Here is a 25366-nt window from a genome sequence, read left to right on the forward strand (position 1 = left end):
AATATGTATGAACCACAGTTCAAATAATTTCATTAATCATACAATAAAATGTTGACTCTGACTGCTTGTCCACATTTAAGGCACTCTTGACAATGCGTGAGCTGTGAGTTGCCACAAAGAGATGTGTTCTCAGATAGATCTGACAGAACTACTTTAACACTGGACAGTCAAATGAAACATTATGCTTGCATGCTGCTTTTATGGAATCAGAATAAAGTACGACTGAACCCTGAGTATGCACTTCATAAGTCTGTGGAAAGAAACATTGGCAAAGCTACCAAAGCCTGAAAAGAGTGTGCCCTGAGTTCAGCTGACAGATCAAGCCCAGAGAGGGAGCAGTAACAGATTTTAGTCTCTCTCTCCCTTTTACAGATTTTAAATACCACTTCACTCTTTCTTTCTCAGCCAATTCCATTAGGTTTTTCAGGGAGTAGTAAAGGGCTTTAGTTCCTTGCATATTTAATATTAGTGCTCCACAGGCAATCAAGGTGTGTGATCTGTCCAGTACATACACAATTCTTACACATGAGAAGCTGTAACCATAAGAGTAAGAACGTGGGATGGGCTCCAACCTGTACAAATATGAGATTTGGTATCAAACTCTTCCCCCTCCCTGAACTCTTCTGGTTGCTGCAACTACTATCAGGAGAAAAACCAACAGAATCCTCCACAACAAGAAACAGGTTAGCAGGCGTCAAGTATGAGAGAATTATCAGACTGTTCAGTACCACACTAATATCTCATAAAAGCCACTTATTCACCTGGGCAGAACATTCCAAAATAATAATTAAAAAAAACAAGCAAAACAACAAACAATGAAAAATGCTTGCATCTACTCCAGGGCAATAAGGGAGACAAAAAGAATAGAACACTGATTCCACGTGCAGCTTACCAGGAAACAATCCAAAATGACAGAATTTGGGAATACCAATTTATAATAATGACCAGTCTTCCCTCCTCAAAAACACTAATGAGAGGGGTGACTGCCTTCTCATCTTGGTAACTCAAGCTGGACAAATAAGAAATGCACTTTTGCTCACTCTTAACCTCCCATCACGAGCCATGCAGCACACCATTACGGAACCTGGATTTGGATGCACAATTACCCCATCTTCTCCAGACTGTGGGAAACCACCACACTTACAATCAGAACAGACAACAACATGCTCTGGCTGCAAACATCACTGTTCAAACAGATAAATGAAGATGCTACTTTTTCTTAGTTTTATAACCCCTCAGAAATACTGAAGGAAATACTTCAGAAATACTGAATTGAAATGCAGAGCTGAAGGGAGGAAACTATCTATGGTGCAGAATCTCAGATGTGTGCTGTTCTTGTTTACAGACAACATAAACCTACAGAAAGATGATACCGTGCCTGGAAATTTGATCATCAGCACAGGCTTTGCCTACTTAGCTGTAGCTTATTAAGCCATGCACATCACCTGATCCGCTACAGCAGTCAGTGGAGCTAAGAGAGGTAACGCAAAGACAAAGTTCTGGGGTGAATGTGCCAGTTCCACAGGCGAACTGGTTTATGCAGCACCTGGCCATCATGATGTCAGGCAGGACTTGGCTCCCTTCCCTGAATTAATCTCAGAAGCACAGTGCAGGTTTTGTGAATCACTCAAGCAACAAAACATTCCTGGTAGCCACGTATCCTTGCAATTTTTCAGACATTATACTTCCACATTAACCCCAGAAATGCTGTCACCAATGTTCTGGTGCAGAGAAGCTGATGAAGAAAAGATCCTCCCTTGTAATGCTAGATGAAGCTTGTCTACCACTCTGGTGCTTTCAAACAACTGTGGAGCATTACAGGGTGTTTGCTCAGTATGAAAACCAACTAACAAGCAGAGGACTATGTGCTTGAGCAGAATGCAGTTGTGGGAGGATGCTGCATAAAGCCAGATACGGTCTCAAGCCTATAGGAACTTTTGTCAGTGTTGTCTCTGTGTAACTAGGTATAGTAGAGATGTGCTGCAGGTATATGTGTGGTAGATTTAATCCCAAAAACAAAGAAAGGAACAAACAGTGCCATCTCACCTTCATGAAAGAAAGATGGGTTGTTATGCTGTCTCTTTGCTGGTACCAGAAGGAACAGGACTGTGAACACTGTAGCCTCAGATGGGATATTAAGAAAACTTGGGGGTTTAAATATAAATTGTGGAAGTTAAAATCACCATTCTGAAACTGGAACAGCATACGAGTTATCAGAGTAAGAGCAATTTCAAAATTTAGTTCTATAAGCACTGGAAAGGAACTGAAATAAGATCATTTATTCCATTTCTGTAGAAATCTGTTGCCATGAGAGTAACTCTGTCTCTAGATGTCTTGTAAGAGACACAGTGCAGAACTGCAGAGGCTTTCTGACAGACCAGGACATCTGTTTATCAGTCTCCATTACTTTTAGGAGTAGGCAAGAAAAGAAGACAAAAAAGAAGAGCATCCCTGCATCACCTTGTCAAAGTGACTTTTGGGACACAGATGCAGAATGAAATGCTATTGTGGCTGAGATGGGAGATCGCCATTTAGAAATGCTGTCCTTCTTCAGGGGATGGAGAGGAAAAGAGTATTCAGGTGGGGGACAAAGCCTTGGATTTTGGCAGAGTGAAAAGCCTTGTCTGCCTGCACTGCGCAAGGGCTGCCCAAGGACAAGAATACTCCAGGTAAATGCACCACAATGTATTTTGCTATGATGGCACCATCGGATCACAACTCCGGTTCCATGGCCTGGCAGGCTGCTTGGCAGCATACAGAGATGCTTGGAATGACATCTTGGCAATTAACTGTTCTATTGAATCAAAGATTTACCCCACGTTGTGCTAAGGCCGATTAACAATAAAGTCTGAGGTTTTATTATAGTTCCAAAAAAATTCAGCAGGGCAATAAATGTTGACAAATGGCAACTGCAGTTTGGAATTGTATTCTGGCAGGCTATTAACTTGCTGCTGCCATGGTGTCCTTCTCAGGTGATATGAGCTGCTTTTCTAACTGCAGGAGGTGGATACATACAATCAGGTCTTACAAGTATACGCATTTCATTTCTGCATTTCTAGGGTGACATTTTGCTCTATGTGATGCGGGACAGATATGGGTACCTTGCTATTGACAGCATCTGGTTGGGCCTAAAGCAGTTCAGTTGCCTTGCAAATACTTCAAATTTTCAGTCAGCAAGCTGAGGGAATCTGAATGGGACTGAAGAAAAACCTCCACAATCATCTGGACCAGAGCTGGTAGGCCACAGGGGAGACTGTCTGGGTATATAATCTCACCTAGGCATCATAGGACTTGGGCCTATCTGTGCTCAGCATCACTCCAAAACAAAGAACCTTCATCTAAATACCTTTGTTTCCAATCAGGAAAAAAAAAAAAAAAAAAAAAAAAGCAGCAACTGAGAACGGCAATCTTGCCTTGAACAAATGTTTCCTGCAGACCTCTGATGATGCCTTCAGACCTCGCCTAACTCCCCCAAAAGTCTGCACACAGAACTCACCCCATCCGAGATTAGCTGGATGTTACTGACATCAATGTCATTTCTATGGGTACTGGCATTAGAGACGCCCTAATGTAGGCAGAAGTTAAGTATGATCAGCCTAGTTCACTGCAGTTCTGTAAGTATTTGTTAGCCACTGCTTAGCCTTGGGCCTACCCCAGTCACTCATACATGTTAATAATGCCTTCAGTCAGATGTAAAGTCAGTAGAAAGTCCAGTTCCTCTGGTCTATTTTGAGCCTTATTGACTTACACTATTATAATCACAGTTTCTGAGTGTTACTAATATATAATTTATTTAAAATCATGCATTTTGTTAATTTTCATTTCAGAATAATTCTATTTTTCAGTATAGAACCATACTGTGAGTACAATGGAGGGAGAATTCTTATTGCATTGCATCACTCAGCAACTATCAGTTAAGTATATCCTTACCAATGAACTGTAGAACTTTCTATTCTGCTCCACAGTAATCAGCATTAAGACTAGGACATCTTAATTTCAGGAAACGTTTCTGAGCAGTAGGATTTAGTTTCATTTATTTTTACACTGAAAGATATTTAAAACTTTTAAAGAATATGATAAGTGATATGCAGTCCAAGGAAAGTTAGAATATTCTGATTAACCCTCTATGAATGGATAAATAACACTATTAAAGAAAGAAATAATAAAATATTTTTAATTGAGTCATCAGTAACAAACTGTTAAAATTAGAAGATTTGGATTTACAAACTCACATAGTGCTGATGACGTTCTTTCTATGACAAAGGTCCCAAGGAAACCCTGCTGGAGCATGCAGCCAGTTTAGAGGGAATGTGATAAATCCTTCTTTTTTTTTTTAAATTTATTGCTCTGCTTTGCAAGGTTTCTTTTCTTTATTATTTTATACCTTTTAGGCCATAAAATAATAAATAAATTTAAAAAAACTTTGCAAAACTATGCAATATATTCCAAACTTACCAAAGGGCTGGCTCCATGCTCCAACAGCTTTCCTAAGCAGCTTTGACCTCACAGATCTGTACATTCTGGGGCGCTGCATAGGAGCAGGCCAGAACAATGTTTAGGCACCTACAATGAGGACAAAACATTAATTTTTCTTTCACTGCTCAGTCAATGCCTCCTTCAGTCTAGTCAACAAAGGGATTTAAATGTACTCCTCATTTTAACTGCAATCAGTAGAGTTGGTTGCTTTCTCTTCCTGCTGGGTTCCTAAAACAAAAATTCCTATTTAACTCTCAAAACCCCACAGCTGATGAAAAATTGAAGACCTTACTTAATCTCCATGTGCCATAAAAAGTATTAATTTAGCTAATGGGACTGGTGACAGACAACCTTAGCTTTCCAGTAGAATCCTCTGAGGTAGAATCTGGGCTGAAAAACATTGGAAAGTATTTTGATATGCCAAACTACAAAGATTAAAATGCTAAGTTGCAAAGTTTTAAGTTATACAAAGTAAGATTCTAACAAGCTCCAGGATGTATTTTTTGCTATTACAGAACACATCAAATAATACCCATTTCTAAAATAGTAATGAGATGGAAATTAAGTTTGTGAGAAGAATTCATGTAGCCGCATCTGATGTCAGCTTTCTCTAAATGACAGTCACAGTTCAAGCAGCCTGCAATCTTTCTGGGTTTACAGGAAAAGAATCAGTGACAAAGAAGAGATTGACACAACGGTTCACAAGATTAGAGTGTTGCCCTGATTTCAGTTCCTTCAGCTCCTTCTTTTCCTTCCTTATCTTTGAAAATGGTATGAAATCTTCTATTTTATGCAGTACCACAGACCTCGGTTCTTTCTCCCAGAGGTCTGCTGCCTTGGTCACAGTCAAAATTCTGCAAAAGCCTGACATTACCAGTATTGGTAAGGGCCTAAGGGCAGCAAATGCTTGTGCATTCCAAATGTTGTTCTCTGGAAGAAACAATTTGTGTATTGATGAGTTTTGCAGACACCACAACACACTCAGTTTTTTGGCACATCAACATTTATCTGTGCTACACGGTTATATAACGATGCTACACAGATGTTATTACTGGATATTCCATGTTACACATTACCCCATTCTCCTTAGCTGAATTGTCCCACAGTGCTCTACAGTCCTTTCATGGTCTTAACTCACTGAATGCATCTCAGCAGGATTAGCTTTGCCAATGAACCTGGCAGCTCAGCACAGGAAAGGCCTAACAGTGCTGACACATGAATCTATAGAATAAATATGCAGCTAACTTCAAAATATTTTTTAAAAAAATTAATTTGTAGAGTGATTTAATTAAAATCTCAACATTGTAGAAAACGTGTTTTGAATCTTCAGTATTTCTGTACTACAAAAACAAGAAATTGGAATAACACTTTTTCAAAACAAAAAATAGTATTAGGGCAAGTATAGTTTAAATTAAGAACTACTGATCAAGAATGAATAGGATAATAAATACTATTAACCCTTGGCCCACTTCATACTTAATAACAAATGTTTTAAAAGGCAAGGGCAATGATGATGCTAACAGTGCTTTTAAATGAACAATGCTCACTGAAAATAAATTGCTGCAGCAGTTCATAGATAATTTTTCTTTCAAATATTTATTAAATTGGTAAAATGCTTATCCAGAGCTGCAGCATTTTTATTGCCCCTGGGTTATCTTAATTTCAGTAACTAAAACCAGCAGTACTGTTAATACCAAATAACTTTCCATGGATAAAGATGCCAGACTACTGCAGCCTCTAATATGTATTCATAAAACTGTGCTCCATTAACATTCCCATAGCTTGTCATTTCTGCCTCTACAGCAACTCAGCTGTCTTAGAAAAATCAAAAGAAGAAGAATTAAAAAAATCAATGGAACTGCTTTCAGTGCTGAACTGTAACCTCCCTGGAGCGTAAAGATTGACAGAATTATTAAATTTCTCAAATTCCTCTTCATAAAAAAAGCTGATTCACATTTAACTAGAAATATTTTTTATAGCTTTGCTGTTGCCATAGAAGTACCTTCTGCAATAAAACACTCCTACACAACTCTATAAAAAATCACATCCATATGTCTCACAAATGAGGAAGTCCCCCAATATCCACTTGTGCTTTCAGAGTACAGAATGAAAAAGAGGAAACCAGGAAGCCACCTTGGTAGAGTACTGTCTTCATCAAATCAAACTAGTCAGACTTGGCAGAGAGAGCAGGGAAACAGCAAGAGCTTGATGAACAGGCATGCTGGTGCTCTGCACTCCTCAGCCTTAAATACCCACAGCCATGCCCCACTCAAGGCAAGTGTATTCTCCATACAGCATTCTCCATACAGCTTGTGGCAATTCTAATTGCGTGTTAGTCCCAGAGGTACTATCTGTTCATCCCATCCTGACTGCTGTTATAGTACAATGGAAGTGATATTTTAAAAGGTTGAGGAGAAACCTCACCTGCAGAGGCACCAGAGGACAAACCCAAGTCCACAGTACGGATCCAGACAGATAGCAACTTCTCTGGAGGGATAAAGCTCACACTGCAGCTTAATAGAACGACAAAAGGCACTAGTGGCTGCATGAGACATCTGAAAAAAAAAAAAGAAAAGTAATTAAAATGATCACTCCCAATGACTCACTCCCAAACTGAGCTAAGTGTTTAAATCAGTCACAGGATGAAGAAAACAGATATTGACTTTGTGCTCAGTGTAAATACACATGAAATTTATAACTAAGAAAACAAACTTTCCTTCAAGAGGACATCCAAGTAACCATGAAAGGGATGGAGAGACAGAAAGAATGACAATTTTGAAGTGATTCAGGGAGAAAGCTGTGTGTGGTTTCAAGATGTGCTACGAGCTGTATGCAAACCTAATGATAATGAGCTAAACTTTCTGGAGGAACAAAGGAATGAATGACTGCAGGACAAGAATGTAATTTCAATGCTTTGTTGATCTTCAGTCATATATTTCAAAGTACATACTTACTTATACAATAATGACAGAATATTGTCAATACACTTCTTAAATTAGAGAGATTTTTGTATGCAAAATGGTAGTAAGAAGCAAATCATTCAGCAGCCTCCAATAGACAGTAAACATTCTCGTTAACCAGCTCCTAGCTGAGAAACAGGCTTTTGTTTCTTTGTTTAATCTGGAGAGCTCTCCAAGATAAAGCCAATGAAAAAAAGAAACACAAACACTCATCCAAAGATACTTTTCTGATGCACTCTTTCTAGGAATTTTAAATCTCCTTACTGACAACACCTACTGTGTTAGGATGTTTCCCACAGACTCACCCATTTTGGCTTAGAAGTTCAAACTACAGTGGGAACACAATAACTTATTTTAATCCCTGTCCTCTCTGCTAATAACCAGAAGCACGCCTGTGTTAGAAGGACAGCCTAGATAGGATTTAATTCATCTAACCTTTGATCTCTGCTACATATTGGCCCAGTTTCCTTTAACACTATTACAGTCAATGGAGGAGATCAAGCACCGGAGAGGTAAAATGTATTTGGTCCTTAATAAATAGAACAAAGTCACTCAAGACATGATTTTTTCTCTGCTGTCTGTGAATGCCATAACTGAAGCTGGACATGCTCCAAGTGATGCACTATGACCAGCTCAAAACAGGTGTCCACACTGTGAATGGCTGCAGTTTGAAGAGATTAATTCTTCTCTAGCTCAATCAAGATCATTTTTTCCACAGAGGATTAAACTGAACTCTGCGGGAAAACAACTGCTGTTATTCTGTGATTTTTTACACCTTACTGGGTTCAAGCTAGGGAAAAAGTTGAGAGTAAACCTATGTGGAATTTACTACTTCCAAAGTGACTATAAAACATCTAACAGCTTTTCAGAAGCCACGCAAATTATTTAGCCATTGTTTTTGATTAATCACCACTGCATTATGACAAGCCTTGGGGCCTCTGGTGATCCATCCATAATTAATTAATCACTGGCAATGATCTAGTTGATGGCACTATTTATATAAACTTGCTGATTTAGCAATTTGAAGGGTTTATGACTGAGATATCTGGGGCTAATCAAGAATTCCATGAGATATTTATCTGTATTTCCCTTTAGCCACATTAAATTCTTCACCTCGCCCTAGCCTTGACTATCTTTAAAGCTCTGCCAATATTGACTTTGTATAATTAGTAGTCAGTTCTATAGGTCTGATAAGGTGGAATTCAGATCTGATTTAATATAGATGAGTATGTCTCAAACAATCATTGAAGACTCCCTGTTGAGGAAATGAAGACTTAAATGACATTCACCTCCATTCAAAAATAGATGTTTCAAATAAACCAGAGGAATTATACTCTGAAAGTGTCTGCTTCTGTCTGTTGACTATTGAGGAGCCCAAGGACTAGTCCATGTCTAGTAGGTATAGTAGCTCATCACCTCAAGTTAGATGATATCAATCTTCTAGGAGTGTCTGATACATAACTATAAGCCAGGTCAACCATTTAGCCAATAGTCAACCTCGGGCAGATCACTTCACTTTGTGCTTCAAATTTTCCATCTAACAACTGGGTAAACAATGCTTTTCTTTGCTTTCAGTTTTGTTTGCTTACAGTTTCTGAAAATAGATGGATGATGTCAAAGTCATCACAGTCCTTGGATATGCAACAGATAGGAGTAAGAAAGTAACAGATAATACGAGAGGAATTTTACTTCTGCCTGTGCACTGCCGAAGCCAACACTGGAATAACACGTGTTACAAGCCAGAAAAATCAGGTTTGATAAACTGTGTTGCATTTTGGAGGAAATGTCAGAATAGTGATTTAAAGAGCTCAACATGCCAAAGCTTATCAAGCAAACACATAAACACATTGTTTGCTGATTACATTAATCTTGTACAAGGTAAATATACCAGAAATGTAACAGTTCCCATAATTAAATGAAAAAGAGAATATTCAAAAACGATGGCCAGCAGTTAGCTGCAATGAGGAACAAACAACAGATGGGTACTGGAGCAAGTTAGAAGAGAGATGACCAAATCTCATTTCCTTCATAAAATAGAACGAATAGATGTTTCTGTTAAAGAATGTTTCAGGCAGATAAGCTATTAGGCTATCTGCAGGCATGCTGGGGCAGGAGAAGAGCTAATAACTTCCTGCACACTGGATAGCAGTATGGAAAAGCCAATAAAGACAATTTAAAGTAATCAAATAATGACTGTAAGAGAGGAAGCAATTCAACATCTATTACCAAAAATCAATAGAATTTACAAACATGCAGCGATGTACTTACTACCTGCCAATCAGGCATGGGAGCAGGAATGCCAACTGTTAAAAGAAGCTCCTACCTTTACCCCTGCTAGCATTCCAGTTGTAGAGACGCTGAAGTCCAGGTAAGCAAGCGTTTCAGGGTTTGAAGGTTTGTAGATCTGTGCAGGCCGTTTCTTTGGCAAGTCATCTAGTGAAAGTAAAGAATGAATGGATGTATCTTACTCCAGCGACAGAAAGATCTCTCAATGCTTGACAAATAATGACAAAAAGAGAGTAGAGCCCTAGCCTTGGCACTCACCTGTATCTAGTACTGGAGGCCACGTTCTGACATCCACTGCCGCTGCCGCCTCTCGCGACCGTAACAATTTGCATATTAATTGTGTAGTCATTAAGCAAGCAGAGCGGCTCACCTAGGAATTTAACAAACAAATAATAACACAATAGGATGCTGATTAATTCTTCTAAAAATGAGCAAGACTATGATTTGTCTTATGCCAGAACAGGACACAGATATATTAGTCTCATATTTTCTAATCAGGAGGTGAGAAGATCCACAAAAAATTCAGCTCACAAAGCAGACAAAGCCATACGAGTTTTACAAATTATATTAAAATTGCATTTTGAGCAGAGTATTGGAATGAAACTAAAGGCACATTAACAGTGAGAATGTGACTCTTCCAGTGCATTATATCACTTATCAGCCCAGGATGCCAGTACAGAAGACTGTGACCAGAACCTTTCCTATATCAAGATAATATATCTTGGTTTATAAACAATATTTTAACATAAACCAAAACCTAGCCTGACACTTATATGAGCATTTTACTATCTTTAGTCAATTTTATGTTAGCCATATATTCCTGATTCTAGTGCTAGTGATAAAGCATTGGGAATTCTTCTGATATTGTCAAAAGTAACTCTAGACCAAAAATTGTGCAAGCTCCACTAAGAAATGGAGAATTTACTGTAACTACCATTTGCTCTGAATTTTAGATGATACATGCTGAAGATGCCCTCCTTTTAGATCCATTTAAAAAATATCTTAGTAGCAACTACAAGAATATTTCTTTCTGATTATAACAACTCAGTATTTTAATTTCCACAAGGTCATCCCTCTCCAAAATGAAAGAAAAAAATGTACAAAACAGAGCTGAGAGTTTTTCAAGATTGGCATTAATATCACTAATAATTTCCAATATTTTATTTATAGCCAGTCTTTATGTCTTGACGACACAATGCTTGCAAGTCAGCTTAGACCTGCCTACTTCATTTGGTGAGAAACCAGTCAGACCTGGTTGGTCTATTAGACATCAAAGGAGAAATGGGAGAAACAATAATTCATTTTATACCACTTTAGCAGCTTTTATATGACTTTAACAGCTGATGCTTAAAAACGCCAAGTGGCAAAACACCAAATAATAAGAATCCTGAAGACAATACGCCATTTTCTCATACCTCTACTGACATTTTGAGGCATCTGATACAGTGAGGAAAGGACCAAATTATAACTATCTCCAGTTGAAATTATCAATAAAATCACATTTGTTTCAACTTCTGTTATTTCAGAGATTTGGAATTCCATTCAACAGATTAGGAACGCAATTACTGATGAGCATCAAAGATAAAATGTGATCAGATGAAGTCAAAATACCCAAATGAAGTATTAAATAAAAAGCCAGAGTAATACTTCCCCAGACAAAAATAGAACCACCAACCAATATCTTCACAGCATAATTTTGTAATTGCTTCAAACTGCAAAACAATTGGGTTTGCAGAGTTCAGCATGAGCCAAGCTAAGCTTTCCAGTGGGAAAAGCTTTTCCATTGGGACTTTTATTGATGCTGAGTGTAGCATTGCCAGGTGGGGAACCCTCCCACACTTGGCATATTGCTAAATTTCCTGGATGGTGTATCACAACTGCAGGAAAACCTTGACGGTGGAAGTCAGGAGGTTGCATGCTGTCAAACTGTTTACTCTGAAGCACACTGAAATCTTGGAATTCTGGAAGGAATACAATCCTTCAATCTATAACATCACCTATTTAACTGTAACTCATTATCACCCATTTAACAGTAACTCCACCCAACATCACCTGCTTAACAGTAACCCATCCATACTGTTCCCAAATACCAGTCCACTAGGACACAAGTCCACTGCCCATTTCATCTGCTTGTGCACTTTCAGATGCCTGCTCACCTCCACAATCATCTTCACAGTAGGTAACGTTGTCGCTATGTTCTGGGGATGCGGAGGTCGAACTGTTATTGGCACACAGCCTGCATACAGGCAACCATAAAATGCAGCAATCAGGTCTATTCCTGCATGAAGAACAAAACAAAAATCCTCCCCTCAAAATCAAATCATTTAATCATAGACATCTATGTCAGCATAAATATTATTTGGGATTCAACTCAGAAGGTTAAATGAGTGACTAAGTCCTTTAACAGACTTCTTTTTCAGTCCCTTGTCAGTATTTGTTCAGCTTCACTGATTACTTTCAATTGCACTGTTCTGAGCATGAAAAACCAGTGACAACAAACAAAGCTGAAGCCAGATATCATCATTTTGGTGAGTTCTACTTATATGACCAGGAAGTAACAGGTAAAAAGATGATTTCCACAGATGAATTATCTTCCTAAATTCCATTTACACATAAGTGAGTTTCAAGAAGTGGAGTGTCCCAGCAAAAGGATAAGGGAGTACAATGTTCCTACCAGTTGTATGAGGAACATCTGAAGGTTTCTTAGACTTCTTCCTCATGCCATTTTTAACTTCAGACATACAGCTTTGATTTATCTACCTGAAATTTCACAATCAAAAAGGGAACCTTGGCTTTGAATCCCTGCTCCTAACATAAAACTAAGCATTCCTCCATATAAATATTGACTGCAGATGTCAGACTGTGGACACTTCAGGCCACAGAAAGAAGCTGAGCTGACAATAGCATAAGGACCCTGTGACTTCTGTTTGATGGTTCTTTCGTTCTGTATGCAGGCTGTGCCAAGATAAAAGTGGGGACTGTTTTACTCTTCCACTGGAAACAGATCTGGAGTACAGATAGGTTTACTGCTCCTCTGATAGTATGATTTATGCAGGGCAAGTGAAAAGCAGGAAATAAAACCTTAAGTTTAAAACACACATTTCTTTTGTGGAAAAGGTTTCCTCATATTAACCACTGAGAAATCGCTTCAAAATGATAATGATTTAACCATTATCTTGCAGTCCCTTTCTACTGAAATACCACAATCCAGACTTAAAATGAGGCTTTATTTCATCAAGACATACAAAATGCTAAAGATAAAAGAGCAGTACTAGATCAGAAATAATTTTAAACAAATGTCAAAGATAGTACTGGTTAATACAAGCTTAAAGTCCATATGTCAAAGTAGAAAAATTCTAACCACGGAGCTGTGTAGGTTAATGATCTACATATATATAAAGTACTGATTATTTTTGGGTATTTCTTAATCATCTACTATTTATCATATTTCTGCTTTAATAAGGTTGATTACTTCCCAGGTACTGCTGCTTTATCCCCATGAAATGCAGTACTTTCAAACAGAAATTTGACAGGTGAACCTAAGAACGCTCAGCAGATGGAATATTTTAGCAGAACCACAGGCTCATAAAATAGTGTGTTTCTAGCAAACTAAAAGCAAAGCAGTGAATTACTGTTTAGATTTGAATGTTTATATGAGAGGGGTTTTAAAAGTACCACTTAATCTTAATATGAACCCATAGAATATAGTATCTATGTTCATACACATACATGGAGAAAAAATCTTCTAAATACATTTGACTAAGTTCAGAGAAATGCACATAAGACAAACATTTTGTTTGTTGCCAGTTCACCTGGTTCACAGGCTGGTAACACCTGTACTGCACTGTTCTACAGGCCCATGATAAACTTTTGGGAGCACCAAGGTGCTGAACATGGTTCTTTACCTGGTGGGTAAACCAAAGCCACATGGTCTCCATCTTGCAAATGCCCCCTCTCCATCAGCATGACAGCTATCTTCTCTGCTCTCTTATGTAGCTGGACACACGTTAATGAGTTGGCTATTGTTCCCTGCAGAGGAAGAAAGATAAATGTCACAGAAGACAATGCACTGCATTGATCTTTGTTCTCCTCTGCAGCGTAGAAGCTACTGGATGAGGTGCTACAGTTTCCTAAAGCCACAATGTGTCACACATTCACCTTAAATAAGGAAACTTTCAGTCTTAAGCCAAACTGCAGCTGGAGGGAAAAAGGATGCATGTCAAGGAAGGGAGCATTCTCCATTCCTCTCTCTTACTCAGTGTCCTCAAAAGTGCTGCCTTTCTAACCAAGGAAGTCACAGTAGCATGTCAATGTCATGCTCATGTAAACTGTACTCCTTCTCTTGCTACACATGCAGCATTCCTGCTACAGCCAGGAAAGTGCTTTTGTGGTCTTCTGCAGCAATCCTGAGAATCTGTGGAGAGTAATCCTGAAAACTGCATCTCACTGTCTGCACCTTGGAATGAAGCCAAATGGCACAGGGGAAATACTTTCAAAGATGAGACAAAAGGCATCAGAGAAAACAATGCTTTGTGACAGGGGAAGAGAATTAGTCTAGAACAAGAGCTAAGCACATGCATATAAATGAAAGAGAAAAGACATTTACTGAATTTAAATGACTCTGGTCAGTAAGCCAAAAAAACCAACCAACCAACCAACCAAAAAAACCCAGAGTTTGTCAATTCAGATAGCACCATCTCAAAATTATCAAACAAACATGGTGTTTTAAACTGAATTCTTGCACGCTCTGAAGAGATAAATACATGCATGCATACATATAAATGTAAATGATAAATGTATGCATACATACAAATATACATATAGAGATATATATATGTATGTATCACAGAATTCACTGCAAGATCTCACAACTCTGAAGAGAAGTCAAAGAACGAATGAGCAATCAGGAGACTGACTGCTGCTAGAGCTGATCAGCCAGGTCTGGGCTGAAGTAAAGAGATGGGACAATATGGGAAAGGGATGCTCTGCTGCACCTCCTCTGGGGAGAAAGAGGATTTCAGTCTCCATCACTGCTCTGATACAACCAGCACATATGACAAGCACTTGAAAAAGAGAAGATGAATAAACTCACAGAAGAAAAAAAAGCTAACATATTCTTCTATAAAATCAGTGCCTCAAAAGTGCAATGCAACACAATTAAAAAATACTGTATTGTGATAGTAATAAGGTCTTCTGTTTTACAGAAATATTCTTTGAATTATATTAAAACAGGGCAAGAACTGCTAAGGATTTGGCTTGACTGCTGATTTCAATTAATCAGCACTATCCCTCACACCACCGCAGTACACACTGATCACAAGCTTCAGAGAGGAGAGAGCAGCTGGAGAAAGACCTGGAAGTAGGGTCACAGCATGTTATCATGCACCACTTGGCATTTAGAAACGTCACACCTCAAACACTGTCAAGAAAGAGCTCAAGATAACAGGAAAAAAAGATGCAGTTCAGGACATTTTAATTGGTTTTCTGGATAGTTCAACAGCAGGAACTTTTTCTAACAACACATGCAACCACGACCAGCCCTAGACGTGGCCAAAGAAATCCAACATCTGAGTAGTCACTCACAGTAGGCTTTCCAATAGGAATGTACTTGCATTCACTTTCTTCTTTCAAGACATTTCCTGCTTCAATAGCCAGGGGGAGACGGACCCTTTAGCTTCCCACATACACCAGAACCACAAGCCTTACTGACATAGAGGGGGAATTGCTGCAAATCACATATATTTGGGCAAAGTTCATTTAAGAACTCTGGCACTTGCTGCAGGTGCACAGGAAGAAAGGCAGTGTTTATATGAAGTGCTGGGAAGAATTCTGCCGTTGGTGAAGAATTGTGGGTGAGCAGAGATAACTGTTCCCTTTGGGTTTCATACCTGAAACCCATACCATAAAAACAAGGCACTGCAGTAAGTTAGAAATCTAATTTCTCAAAATGCTTGGGTTACAGGAAATTTCTGATCTCAGTGAATTTCTATTAGTCATCATCTGTGAGATGTCTGGATGTTTGAGAACAATGCCTACATACAAGATGCAAGGTAGACAAAAAGGGAAAAAATTACAAAAGTACTAGGATTCAAGATGGGTAACAAAATTTGCTTTGGCTAAAACTCACCAGCCCTGTCACTTCTTTCCATTAGACAACGAATCTCCCCATAAAACAACAAACCTCTCAAATTTCACAAGAGGACATACTCCACACTGGGAGTATTAAAGGAGCAGAGAAACTGAATCTCAAAATTGAACTGTTTTTCACTTGTAAGGAACAATCAATTATTTCATTAATCCTCACTCTCCACATTGTATCCTTCCCTCCCACTGTCTGAACCCTTGTGCCAGCATGCAAAGTCTGGCATTACTTAAAGCTGAAAAGCAACAGCCTGTGTGGAGGAGATGGGACAGCATGATATCTTTCTCATAGCATCTCTGCTCCTCACTTACAGGACAATCCACTAATTCAACTTTGTAATAGTGCACCTATGAACAGCATTCACTCTCAACTTTTCTGCTTTGTTGCAGATAACTAAATTACTATTTCACCATTGTCTGTAAAAAATGGAAATCTTCACATAGCACCAGCTACTGCTCTGAATTAAAACAAATTAGCTTAATGACTCATTTGTAGCCTCAAACAGAACTTCCATACCACCACTGTAATATGGGCTATGGGAGCATACCCTGTAAGTACAATAACTGGTCATCCAGCAGATGTTCACAAATTGCTGGAGGTTTATTATACCACCTTAGTTGTTCAGGGACCATATGGGCTAAGAACAAATGCCAGCTATTCCAGGTGGCACAGGTGAATATCTCAAACCCTTCCTTTCCATAAGACCCTCACATACTAGATACGTTTCCCAGTTTTGACTGATATGTCTATTGGCACTAAGGCAGGGTGGTTTGAAATCAGGCTTTCCTGCTCTGCAGTGGTCTTGGGAATTACAGGTTTATCATATACAGTTGTCTAGGAAGCCTGCCAACAGTCTCAGTAAACTTGAGCTCTGTACCTTTTGATATGAAGTCATTCATTTTTGATAGTCAATGAAATGTTATGGCAGGCTGGCATCAAGCTATGTAGAGAGATGCACAAATGATCCTCTGCAGACCTGGCTGGATTCTTGAACACATCTCTTCTCTTTGACTCCTTTCCCCATTTGTGCACCTCCTTGCAGATGGCCCAGTCTCAAAACCAATAATCATCACCTTACGTAGAAAAAGTGCTTTGATTTCACCAAGCTTGTGCTTTTCAAATTAGAAACCAAGATTGTGAGCAGTACTAAGGACTACTCTTTGGTATCAGAATGAAGAGTATTGAAATAGATTTACAGTTGCAGCTTACCCACATGTATGTGGTACAAAAAGAACTGAGAAATGTATAAGATGGGGTGGCTGATACAAAAGCAAATACAAAATACAAATACAAAAAAAAAATACAAATTTGTATCTTGATATTTGGCAATTATTATTCTCTTTTCCTCTCTGCCTCCATGGATAATAAATATAGCAGCTGGGTATTAATGGAAAAAGAAACAGAAAGAGCCATGTCCAGACAAAGTGCAAGCAGGTGCAGTTGGAACACCAGCCTGTCATTTGCCACACTGCAGCTTGTTAGAGCACCGGTCTGCACTGCTTACCCTGCAGTTAAGTAGTGTGTAAAGCACATGGTCAGGAGTGGTCTGAGCTCTCCACTGTAAAACTTCTGAGAGGAAGAGGAACTAAAAGAAAGAAGACTTACAGTCATGGCACTAAATAACTTCTCAGCTTTAAAAAACACATTTTTTTTGTGAATTTATCTTTCCTATTTATATTCTGAGTTTTATGTCAGTAACCATGAAACACTAAACGTGAATTGATTCTCTTATCATCGTACATTTATAGCAATGTGTTCTGACACAGCAATAGAGGCCTCTCTGGAACTTAGGTCACTGCTGAGATGGTGATAAATTCTACATATACTTTCAAAACAATAAAGAACTTCTTACTAATCTCTCAGAGTTTAAGCACAATTTCTGTTCTTAGTCCTACTCCTTTTTCTTACTATAAATGCACATATAGATATATACACAGATACAGTTTAAAGTTTGTTAATTTGATTATTCACATAAGCTCCCAAAAGAGCTGAACTGAAACAGAATCAAAATAATAACTAAAAAAGTCATGACCATATATGCAAATTAGATTCCTTGGACTCCACTCTACTTAGTAATGATGACATAATATAGGGTGATTACTGATAAAAGACCCATTAACACATTCTACCATTATTTTCTGTTGTATCCCAGTAGAACAACATATACACGAGAAAAGCAGTGATCTTCTCTCATGTCTGTTTTATATTTATCTATAAGGTGCATCTTAAAATGTGTTAGTTTGTTAGTATTAACATGTAACAAACCAATTCAGAAATAATAATATCATCTATGTACTCCTATGTCTCCTGTTGCTAATTAACTAAATAGAAGACATATTAGGAAATTTCTACTTACCTTTCTGGCTTGATCATTATCTTCTATTTGCCCCAAATCTCTACCACTGGCCTGTGCAATTCTTTTTCCAGAGACCAAGTTCCCTACCATCACAGAGGCAGGGCCAATTTCTAGAATAAATCAGAGATATGTTAAATGCAATAAAAATTCTCTGCTTGTGGACGGAAATTATTTGTATTTCTTTGGTACTACAAATTTTCCTCATTGCTATCCACAGCACAGAATCTCGAGTATATCTCTGTCGATACAAATTTTGGTTGATGTACATGGAAGACAGGTCTGGATTCACCCCATCTCTACTATATACATATTTAACTGCAGAGCTCATCTTAAACTAGCTTGGTTTTCCCCTCAGATATACCTACTGTAAAAATAATGCAGAACCTCCCTCCTAAGGTAAAAAAACTTATCCAAATTCTTGGTTTCTCTTGATTCACAATCCGTTTTTAACTACTTGTTGTTCTTCTAAATTTGCTATTTAGTGTCAACTATCTTCTTTCTCTTTAATAAACTCGGCTTATTTAATAATTAACAGCCTTATTTGGAGGCTGTTTTTCTGTTTCAGTCTCAGTTCATATACTTTAGACACAAGTGACCAGGACTATGAGAAGAACGTCAGCTGTGGCCTTTTAGAGCAGCAGAAATTTCACCTTTATTAATGAAAAGCATTTTACAGCATTTTTCCTTCTGAACATATTCTGCATAGATGCTGCCTAGTATACTTAACATGAACAGCTGATGGAGTTGATTCTCACCTCCATTAACAGTTATTTGATTTCACTCTTTACTGTACCATAAGCACACACTAAAAGCCACAATTCATTTGCTCCCACTCATCTTACCTGGCTGTTTTTGCCTTGGTTTTGGCAGATTTGTTACACATGTGTGGGGACACATCAGCACGTTACAAGGATGCAGAGATCCTTCCAAGAAAAGCTGTTTGGTTTCTGACAGGTGTATTCCTCCCAGCGGCGTCTTGGGGAGTGTGTTGGCTGGTACCAGAGCTAAGCAGTAGACGCCCACTTGATGAATACTGTCAATAGCCTAAAACAAGCAGGAAGTCAATTCTAATGAAAGGCTAATTTTTCATCATTATAATAAACGTGTTATTCTGAATTGCTGCATTAAACAACCCTGATAATTAACTGAGAGTAGAAAGACACTTCAGCAGTGCCTGTGATAAGGAGGTTCTTTTCATTGGGAACAGGTGGATGGAAATGTAACGCTGATGTTGTTACACTCATTCCAGAAGATAAAAAAGGCATACAAAAGCCTAGTGCCAAACACATGGAAATCTATTAAGAAATGCACTCCTCAGACAAATGATAGTAGTATCCTGAAGATTTATCACTAGGATGTCTGAGAACTCATGTGAAACAGATCTGAGTCTGCACACTTCTCAGAATTAACGTTCAAAGGCTTCCTATCAGCTTAACATCCAGTCCATCCTGTGGAGCACAGAAAAATGGTGAATGCTGCACATGTATCACATGCAGCTACTGATGTATGCAGCTTATGAATTTTTAATTTGCTAAGATAAAAACTGTTTTGCTCCCTGATTACTCTTAGAAGATCCTCAGGCAGGAATGGGAACTTATTCAATATAAAGGAAAACTACACAGGCACTGACTTGAAACAAAATCTTTTGAATGCAAACCTGAAAAATAAGGATTTTTGAATCTTTAACCATGTTCACTGTCTGAAAAGTGGAGTCAACTGCATCAATTTCAAAAAATCAGTCATGTTCAGTGTCTATGTAATTCATCTAGCTAAACATGAATATGCATGCTCTTACATTTTAATTCCATTCACATTTTAACTGGTTATTTTCCTTACACTGGGTGCAAAAATTGCAGCCAGTGAGTTAGAAAAACAACTTCTGACATCCAAACAGACTGGGAATCAAATTACAGACAGTATCTCTAATGAGAAGTTAAATGTTCAGAAATATAATTGACTTAACTTGCATCTGAATTTTTAACCACGAGAAATGTGAATGCATACATTTGTTGCTTCAAAGACGCAATCTATATTCTGATAATCAAATAATGATTTATAGTTATGTACTTAAATTTAGACCAATAAATTATTGATTACTTCTATAGTCACTCTAAATAATGTTTTGCTTTTGTCTTGCCTTTCCTTTATTTTTATTGATTTGATTGCAAAGAATAATAAAGCAGTTACTTGTTTTACAATCATCGCAGTTTTAATAGTAGTAGATCTCATGGCAGTACAGGATCACCTCACTGCTGGTCTACATTCCCCCTACGTTAAAAATGAGCAATAGTTAGATATGCAAGACTGCCAGGAAGCAACGTCTCATGTATCCAGCAGAAATCTGAAGCATCAAATCCCAATCATAATGTTATTTGTAGGTTTCTGAAGGGCAGTGATAAATCACAGGGTCCTCACTTGAGATTAGCTTGAAAGAAAACTATTATAGGGTAAGCAATTAATTAAAGCACATCACAGTGTGGCTCCTAGGAGTGCGTGGAGAGCAATGCCCAACTCTGGAGGGATGAGGGCTGTTATACATGAGTGACTTCCACACTGTTTGCTTTGGTAGCTACCTGTGTGGCACACAACCTGTAAAAATGCCATGGATCATTCAGAACTGTCACCTTTCCCATTCTGGAATTTGGCACATTGCTGAAGATGATGAACGATTTTTCACAGAGATGTGAACTGATGAACTAAACATTGAAATTTTGAGAGAAGGGTACAAGTCAGCTTTTTAAAACTGCTGGTATTTATGTCTGCTGATGAGATAGCTTAGTTTTTGAAATGATTTAAGCCAGGCGGTAAATAGAGTGCCTGAGATCTTTGTCTTTTTGTTTCATTGAGAAAACTGATTAGAGATGCCAGAACTTGCACCGAGTCCGTATCTGCTATGTTGTTCAAGAAAAGAAAACTTCATACTCTGAGAATATTCTCTCTCCTGGTGCTATGTGCCTTGTGTGATTCACAAGACAGCCGGAATGGGATTTCTTGCAATAGGTGTCCTCTATGCAGATAACCTTATCATAGATGCCTGAGCTAATGAATCCCTTCCCTTCATTGCAGTGGAAAGAAAAGTCATTTTTAGGTTGTTTCTCAAATAGTTTAATTTACCATGGTGCACTAGAAATATAATTCTTTCCCGTTCATTAAAAAGAAATCTGGAGATCTAGTTCAGTTCTGTACATACACTTTTGATAAAGTCAACTGCATAACGTTACCTTTCTTTGTTTAGTAAGACTATGTTAGCTTTTAACAGTAAGTATACATACACTCATTCACCACCTTTTTGTAGTAATGAATCACTACATTCTCATGACTACATGGTACTGGCTTTTTGCTATTGCTTGCTTCAAGTCATCCTTGCTTTCTTATAGCATTTTAGTTATGTTTTACACATTGGACATATGTGGTTTGGGCAGGAATTGTCACCCAGAAGAAGATTATTTTGTGCTTATTAGGTAGTTAGAAGTGTGATCAAAGCAATGCTCAGAATTGCTCAAACACGAATGCCAGGTTACTTTGAAGGTTTAAATGTTCAATTAAAAAAAAAAGAAATTAGGAAAAGCAGCTTCCAAACATACATTAAGAGCATTACCTGCAGGACTCTACTCATCCACTGAAAACTGTCTTCCTCCGTGGAATCTGGCCTTTGCTCAGCAACAATAACTATCCTTTCATCATGCAGCACACTCACTGAAAACACTGCTATCCTATAGGAGAGGAGGAAGGAAGAGTATTTATTGCTAGGATAGATGACAATAAGATCCTTCTAAACCAACTCTCTGTAGCAATATTTTGTTATTTATTACTCAGAGGATTGGTGCTTTCATAAGCATTTTATTTAAGGGGAAAAAAACAACAGTTTTAGAAAACTTCTGAAACAGGTATATAGAATCTCGTTCTGAACTCATTAGTAAGGCAACAGTAACAGCAGAGCTCAAGAAGTAAACCTTCTTAGGATAAAAACAGAACTAAATTTGTGTCACATCAAGGCTGCTTTTAAGCAGTTATTCAGCAGCACAAACACCTTCTTTAGCCATATCTTAGAAACAAGTAATTGCAACAACTTCAGAATTAACCAGTTATTCTACTGGAAACTTTTAAAATGACAGTTTTGGATTTCAATATTTAAAGCCTACCTCAGCTATGACTTAGGTTTTCCTCTGCTGTCTCCTGCCTCCGGCCATATAAACAGTAATTTAGAGAAAATGCAAAGAAATTTCACAGCATCCCAATTTTATCAACAACAGAAAGCCCTGTGCAGATTAGGAACTACCTTTTGGAAGCATTTTGGGTCACTTACATCTAATCTAAGCAAAATAGGGACTTCTACTTAAAGTAAGAAAAAGGATCAAACCTGCCCCTGTAGACAAATTTCATTGGTTCCACTGCGAGTGCTGTTGCTACAATGTCATCAGCATTATGTCTTCTTCCACTGACAACCATCAAACCATCCATTTTGCCAATGACAAAGACAAGTCCACCTGGTCCTATAAAGCCTAGTAGTCCAGTCCTTATAAAAGGATATTCAGTGATAGGGCCACCAGAACTGGTCATAGGAAACACCTGTAAGACACAAAAACACAGTTTTTCTATTCTATATACTAAAATGGTACTGCTTAGTACCATGCTTATTTCAGGCGTGGTTTTTCAGAGAGCTCCTTTGGAATAAAGTAAATAAGCCTCTGATGATGCTCTTTTATCTTCTCTAACCAAAAACAGAACACTGAGAAACTCCTGTGCTACAGTGTATAATTCTCAGTACTTGAGGTTTGGCAAGATCAGTCTCACTTTGTTTACCAAACACATTTTTCCTAGCTATGGCTTGTAAATAATTTCTGACCTAAATCAATCTATCAGTCAATCAGTCAAGGTAAATAGTACTGAATTTAAAAAAATAAACAAACATGTTGTACTAAGCAAAACTAATCGGAGGTGCTATGCACAGAGCAGCTCAGTAAGTAACCTGCAAACATGACAGTAGATGCTCTTTTCAGTATCTCATACTCGATTTCAATGTAGTAAAGAGAAATAAACAGGCTAGAAGTAAAGCTATTTTTAGGTACTGTATTTTAATAACTCTTGATGTCATTTATCTAAGGTCAATTAAATCTTCACAGGACCTCTGTTTAATGTCAAAAAATGAAAAAAACATTCCTCTATAGTAACTCTAATCTTTTGAACGCCAAAAGTAAAGATGACTTCCACGGGATACTTTCTACGCAGGTCAATTTATCCTGTTTTTCTCATTCCAGCTAGCTCAGCATTATTCTTCTGGTGAGCTACCTGGATTGCATTCTGACACAAGCACACATTCCTACCATCTTTTCTTAAAGAACTGAAAGTCTAAATGTAAGTTATTTATGACAATGACAGGTGGAAGACCGTGAGTACAAAAAGTCCTTCAGGGCTCATCTGAAAATAAAGGTCAAATTCTGCTGCCAGATGTTCACAGGTGACTCCTCCTGAGCAGATTTAAAGCTTATACACCCTCAGCCATAACTCATCTCGGCAACACAAACCTCAGTCTGTTACCTGCAACACAAATTACACCATAAAAGAGAAGAGAGTCCCACTTGCTGAGAGTTGTTAAGAACTTGCATAACTTCAAAAATGAGTAGTCCTGCTGACTCAGTGGTAATTTATTTGCTTACCATTTGGAATAACTCTAAATGTACTGTTCAACTGCAGATCTAGCTATGAATTATGAATGATTTTATAATTACAGCAAGTACTCTAGAATGAATCTAAGTACCTTTCTATTCTGAAATATGTCAAATATGAGATTATCATTCACAATGGGTACTGCTAATTGCTCTTGTAGCACAGTAATCAGCAATCTACAAATTTCAGGTCACAGTAGCATAGTAGGATTCTTGGCATCAGTAGCAGAATGGAGGATTATATCTATCAGCATCCATTAATTATTAAATGTACAATGTTTACAATATTCAGTTCTGCATAAGGAAAGCTGAAACCATTTTGCAGGAGATATTAGCCATGTGTAATCCATAAAATATGGTAATATTAGAAAGAACATTTGTTAACCGAAATATAAATACACTTCTCTTTTCCTCAACTACTTAAAGAGAAAATAATGAGAACATGAATGAATAAAAGTCTCAGCTGAATATTTTTCATTGTTTCCCTGATTTGTCCACCATTTCACATTGGCTTCAACAGAAATTAATGAGAACAAGTGAGCAGGTACAACAGAGCTGTCAGTACAGCAGTCTACGCTGCTGCTGAAATGTACTGGAAGACAGACCACACAAAGCACAAAGGTTTTCACCTTAGGCTGTTCAAATAAAAGCAGGTGGGGGGCACTAATTAGGAAAAGTTATCTTCACTATTCAGATATGTCTCGAAGGTTGTGTCTGTCAGGTTTCTGTATAAATGCAGGCTTTAAAGGCTGGGTGGCAGAAATGATGGAGACTGCTTTTAAGGACATACAGCAGCTCTCCCACTGCTTGCAACAACCCATACATTATTACCTTTCGAACTTCGCCTTTTTTCCTGATTTCCTTGTGACTGTTTCAGCACCTGATATCTTCTTCCAAAATTAAAGAAAAAGCTCCTCACAGCCAGAACTAAACCCACAAAACAATCTGTTTTTGCACTTAATGAAATGGGATTCAGTGAGGATTATCTGGCTGCAGTCCCAAATCACAAGCACTGATTATTGCTGATATTCTAGTATTGTCACTGTCAATATTTTAAGTGAAATATACCCTTAGAAAGTTAAAAAGGAATATTTTACATAGAATTTTTGCCAGCTTACCTCAAAAGTGTTTTTAGTCATGCCCGAGAGTCCATAATATGATGTACCCGTTGCAATAGCACATACACATAGTTCTCCTATTTCATCTGTTTTACAGAGCTGAGGAATTCCATCTGGCTTTACTGAACACATTATAGCTAGGGAAAGAGCAAATGACTTTAAAATATATAATAAAACTAACTATAGTACAATATAAACTTTGCATGACACTGTGGTGGAGTTCAGATAAGTAAATTATATTTAGTCACTAACCAACAATCTGTCTCTCAAACTCTAAGATGCTGAATATCTCTAATAAAATGTTCCTTGCATTACATATAATATTTACAAAAAGAATGCAAAGACCTTTATGTAAACTCAAT

The 25366-nt window shown here is 37.9% G+C and overlaps 1 protein-coding gene across 7 annotated transcripts in view; it reads right to left on the reverse strand.

Moving 5' to 3' along the window:
• Positions 1–25366, reverse strand: part of DIP2C (disco interacting protein 2 homolog C) — a 288797-nt gene that overhangs the window by 41186 nt on the left and 222245 nt on the right. For all 7 annotated transcript variants that reach the window (XM_048952277.1, XM_048952275.1, XM_048952276.1 and 4 more), the window contains 11 exons: positions 25005–25141; positions 22581–22789; positions 21819–21933; positions 19063–19264; positions 18221–18330; positions 17369–17449; positions 13628–13751; positions 11879–12000; positions 9981–10092; positions 9760–9869; positions 6901–7031 (listed from right to left, as the gene is read on the reverse strand). In XM_048952277.1, the coding sequence (XP_048808234.1) occupies positions 6901–7031; positions 9760–9869; positions 9981–10092; positions 11879–12000; positions 13628–13751; positions 17369–17449; positions 18221–18330; positions 19063–19264; positions 21819–21933; positions 22581–22789; positions 25005–25141 (1453 nt within the window). The remainder of the gene's footprint in view (positions 1–6900; positions 7032–9759; positions 9870–9980; positions 10093–11878; positions 12001–13627; positions 13752–17368; positions 17450–18220; positions 18331–19062; positions 19265–21818; positions 21934–22580; positions 22790–25004; positions 25142–25366) is intronic.

This window comes from Lagopus muta, chromosome 7, assembly GCF_023343835.1.
Source record: "Lagopus muta isolate bLagMut1 chromosome 7, bLagMut1 primary, whole genome shotgun sequence".
In the NCBI taxonomy this organism is placed as follows: Eukaryota; Metazoa; Chordata; class Aves; order Galliformes; family Phasianidae; genus Lagopus; species Lagopus muta.